Genomic DNA, 4,637 nt, shown 5'->3' on the forward strand with positions numbered 1-4,637 from the left:
GCCCCGTGCTCGGACGGACGCTGGGCACCTGTGCGCCTGCAGGCTCGGTCGGGGGTGCAGCCGCGGGCAGCGGGCAGCGGGCAGCAGGCAGCGCAAGCCGGGCCCCTCCGCTGAGCTGGCCCTGCCCGCGCCAGCCGGTGCAGCTCAGCCTTTCGCACACCCCGCCTTGCTCCCTTTAAAGGGCCAGCTCCGCGGGGTTCGCGTTCGAACGCACCCGGCGCCCTGCTCGGGCTCCCATTGGCCGCGCGGCCGGCCCGACGGTTGGCGCCATCTGTGATTGGCGGCCGGGGCCCATATAAGGCGGGGCGGCGGCGGCGCCGCCGAGGCCGGACGCGGGCAGCGGTGCTGGACGCGGGCAGCGGCTGTGGCTGGGCAGGCGGCGGGAGCGGCGGAGTGTCTCCGGATCCGCGCTGCCGGGCACCGGCGGCATGGAGTTCCAGCGGGAAGCCCACCGCATCGTCAGCATCTCTCTGGGCAAGATGTCCAGCGCGCGGGCGCAGCGCGGCGGCGGGCGGCTGCACAAGAACCTGCTGGTGTCGCTGGTGCTGCGCAGCGCCCGCCAGGTGTACCTGGGCGGGCCGGGGGCCGGGGCCGGGGCTGGGGCCGGGGCCGGGGTGGGGCCGCCCGCGCGCCCCGCCGCGCCCCGCGCGCCCCGCGCCGACGGCGGGCCCCTGAAGCGCGTGGCGGCGGGCGCGGGCGGCGGCCCCGCGGAGCGCCCGGCGCCGCTCAAGAAGCCGCGGCGCGCGGGCGCGGACGACGAGGACGCGGACACCGACGGCGTGGCCCAGCTCGTCAGCGTCTTCGGCTCCGGCTTCTCGGGACTGGTGCGGGATGAGGCGGCGGAGGCGGCGGAGCCGCGCGCGCTGAGGGACCTGCGGCCCCGGAGCGCGGCCGTCGTGGCCCTCTAGGGCCCGGCCGCGGGCGCGGGTCCACTGCCCCGCAGCTCGCCGGAGGAGGCCCGATGGACGCCCGCATTCCGCGGCGGAGCGCACCCAAGCCGGCGCGGGAGCGCCCTGCGGGCCTCCGGCCTTTGTTGTATAAAGGTCGGGAGCCAGGCGGGGTTTGTGCGGCGTGTTCTCCGTGGTCGTGTCGGGTTTTGTATGAAGACGTACTTGCGTGTCCCACGCGTATTAAATATTTTGGAACAGCGTCACTGCCTGGTCTGTTGCGGGGGAGGCGCGGCGAGAGGCGCTGATGCCCTGGCCCGCAGCCCCTCTGCGGACCCTGTGCGATGTAAGGCCAGGCTTACGGTGTCTGATTAATGCGGACTAGTGTAGCTGTCATACACATACCAAAAAAGTTTTCTTAGCGGTGCTTTTGTCTTTGTGCATCTTCTGTTGTTACTGAAAAGGAAAAAAAAAGAAAACTGGTCTCGGTAATAGCTTGCTTTAGGAGCCTGTCTGGATCCGACCTGAGCCGTCCAGGCCCGGTGAATGTCAGGAGGGAAATCCCGTCTGCTGTGAAATTGTAGAAAACACGTTGGTGCAAGGGGACTTCCTCGGTCAACCAGAGAAGCTAGGCAGGTGCATGTCGGGAAGCAGAAATTCCAGACTTTGTCCCCAAGTGGTGACATCATTGTTCCGGGCGTGGTGACAGCCAAGGCACCTCTAGGTTTGACTACAATCATTGTTCAAAGCTGTCTAAAGGAAAATGTTCAGTGGTTGAAAGAGACGCAGTATTTCAGAAGCAAGCTGATGAGGGAATGGTGTCGCCAGTCCCCTAACGGTGGCACTGGCGTAGCAGCTTGGAGTAAACTGAGCAGGAAGTAGACAAAACCGCAGGCTGTGGGCATTGGGCAGAAGGAGCTGTGAGGGTACCCTGGCCTTAGCTGAACCCCAGCCCTGAGAGCTTTGGTATTTCTGCAAATCCAAGTGGTTCCTTGCGCATAGTGAAGTTTCTGTGTTACGTAGTCCTCCATCTCCAGGGAGGGTCTTGTTAAACTGACTGCTTTTTCCTTCAGAAATTAGCTACTGAAACTGTTTTGGCCACCAGGGGCCATTGCGAGTGCTGACTGCTTAACCTGGAGGTGTCCCAGCACTGATTGTGCAGGCATTTCCCCTCTTGAACAGTATCCTGATACAGCTAGCGTTTGCTGAGGGCAGGGGAGATGCTTTCAGCGAGACCAGAGTTCCTGCTGATTCTTGGGTCTGCACTGAGATGAACCCTCGACCATGAGTCTGCTTGATGGAAGTGTAAGTGGACATCGGTGACAGGGAGGACGCCTCGCAGGGGTCAGAAAACACCGCTCTCTTCTGCTGTAGGTGGTGCGATGGTTAGACAGAGTACTTGGGTGTTTGTGTTGTGTTGTTTTGTCATCTTAACTCTGCCCTGAGCCAGGAACCTTGGACAAGTTCATCTCTGTGCCTCCGCACTTTTCAAGTGTGAAACTCAGATGATTGTACCTACCTCGTGGCTGTGAGAATTAATGTGCGGACACTCTTCAAAAGTGTTTCATGCGTAGTAAGCACTCAGTGGCCACTCACATGAAAAAATACTTGAAAGATCTCCCACCCACTGGTTCACTCCCCAAATGCTGTGACAGCTGGGGCTGGGCCAGGCTGAAGCCGGGAGCCTGGAACGCAGTCCACGGTCTCCCGTGTCGGTTCCAGGAACCCAGGTACCTGAGCCCTCACTGCTGCCCCCGGGTGTGCGTTGCAGGAAGCTGGAGCTGGGAGCAGAACTGGGACGGACCCACACACTCCCGAGTGGTGTCTTAGCTTCTGTGCCAAGCGCTGCCATGTGGTTGTGCATTGTGTGTAGTTGTGAGAAAGAAGGAAGGAGGATGTTTTGAAGTTCAGTCTGTGAATGCTGGGTTGTTTTTCTTCAGGGCACCGAGAGCCAAGAGGCACAGTTTGTGGCCAGGTGTGCTACCCTGAAGCCTTCGGGTTGTGGTTGACAACCTTTGTCGGGGGAGTAAGCGGAGTGAACAACTCTGGAGGGAGCAGAGTGCTGTGGAATGCAGGTAGTTCCTGTGGGGAGTGAGGGAGACTGGCTCAGTCATTTTCGGCCTGAGTGCTTGGTAAGCCATACTCGATGGGGTCCTGGACGAAAGCCTTCCCACCGCCGAGATATGGTTTTCACACAGCTAAGTCAGTGCTGGGACTCCAGGTTTTGGCACCAACCCTGTCTTGACCACCGTGGGAGAGCAGGACCTGGTCGTGTGATCAAATTAGCCTTAGTTCTGCTACGGGAAAAAGGCTCTGACAGCCACATCAAAAAACCAGCTCTCTGAAGTTCTTTTTGAAAAGTACCTCGAGAAAAGTCCATCTATCGGGAGTAAGTGATGTGTCAGCACAGTGCCGTTCAGACGTGTCAGGCTAAACCTGGCCCTTTTCAGAGACTGTCAGTTGTACTTGGGTGGGGGGATACTAAGCGGGAAGCCTGACCTGCCCCCCAAGTCGCCCAGCTGTGCTGTATGGCACTCAGTAACCCTGCTCCCGTTCCCCCAGGCTGGATGTGGGAGCGAGCACTGGGAGGGAATGGGTCGAGAGGCTTGGTGGGATAAAGATGTAGAAGTATGCGGACGATGTGAGTGGCAGCTCCGTCTCATCACTGGCATCCAGAGCTTGCAAACCTCAGCCTGGCAGCCTGGGCAGCCCGAGCTGGAGCCTGTGTGATGCAGTTGGCGTGGGGCTTGATGGACTTTTTTTTCTACTTCAAAAATTTCAGTTCACTGAATAACCAAAGAATTTCTGATCTCTTGCCCTAAATATTTTGCTCTTGTCCATGAATATTTTTATTCCCTAGCCTGCCTTTTATCACAGCAGTTCTTGAAAATGAGAACCAGGGCAATGCTGAGCCAGCCTTCCCATGACTGAGACACCGTTGCTGCGAGGTGGGAGTGAGGCCACCCGGGGGCCTGGCCCGCCGCGGGAGCAGTTGGCCGCCCAGCCTGTGAGCCGCCAAGCAGATTTAGAGTTCTACAGTAGAAAGCCTTGGGAGGAAAGCGGTAGCGGCAGCGGCACGGTTGGTGCTGAGTCGCTGTGAAGGCAGGAGTTCGGTGCAGTGGTTTAGATGCCACTCAGGACGCCTGCATCTCCGTTCCTGGCTCCGGCTTCCTGGGAGGCAGCAGGTGATGGCCCAAGTACAAGGCCCCTGCCCGCTGCGTGGGAGGCCTGGGTGGAGTCCAGGCTCCTGGCTCCAGCCTGGCCCAGCCCAGCAGTTAGAAGAGCTCTCTGTCTTTCACATAAGGTTGTAAGTTGTGATCTAACTCATGCCCCAGAGTTTTCCAGAAACAACTGTTGAAGATGCAGTCGAGAATGAGCATGGGAGAGCAAAGTGTGAAAGGACCCACACATTCGCGAATGCCTCCAGTTCTTTGAACTTCCGAGTTTTGACAGATCTCACTGATTCACTCCCCAATGCCTGCGACAGTGGGGCTGGGCCAGGAGGAGGCCAGGAGCCTTGAAGTCAGGCTGGGTCTCCCACACGGTGCAGCACCCAAGCGCTCGAGCCACTGCCTCTGCCTGGCAGGAGTGCTTACCAGGACCCAAACCCCGGTTCTCTGGCATGAGCTGTAGGTGTCCTAGGAGCAACCCTAGCCACTGCACCGCCTGCTTGTCCTGCTCTCACCTCACCTCCCTCCTCCATGGGCTGAGGGTTTCAAAAACTTAGTCCCTGTACAGCACGCGCTTTCT

At 59.5% G+C, this 4,637-nt stretch overlaps 1 protein-coding gene across 1 annotated transcript; it reads left to right on the forward strand.

Annotated features, from left to right (window-relative positions):
- Positions 1–296: 296 nt before the first annotated feature.
- Positions 297–2,580, forward strand: IER5 (immediate early response 5). Its single transcript, XM_070056224.2, has one exon. It carries the CDS (start codon positions 429–431, stop codon positions 906–908), a length of 480 nt encoding a protein of 159 aa, XP_069912325.1. The 5' UTR covers positions 297–428; the 3' UTR covers positions 909–2,580.
- The last annotated feature ends 2,057 nt before the right edge of the window (positions 2,581–4,637 follow it).

The sequence above is a fragment of the Oryctolagus cuniculus genome, chromosome 13 (assembly GCF_051225735.1).
Source record: "Oryctolagus cuniculus isolate XC-2025 breed Fujian yellow rabbit chromosome 13, ASM5122573v1, whole genome shotgun sequence".
NCBI classification, from domain to species: domain Eukaryota; kingdom Metazoa; phylum Chordata; class Mammalia; order Lagomorpha; family Leporidae; genus Oryctolagus; species Oryctolagus cuniculus.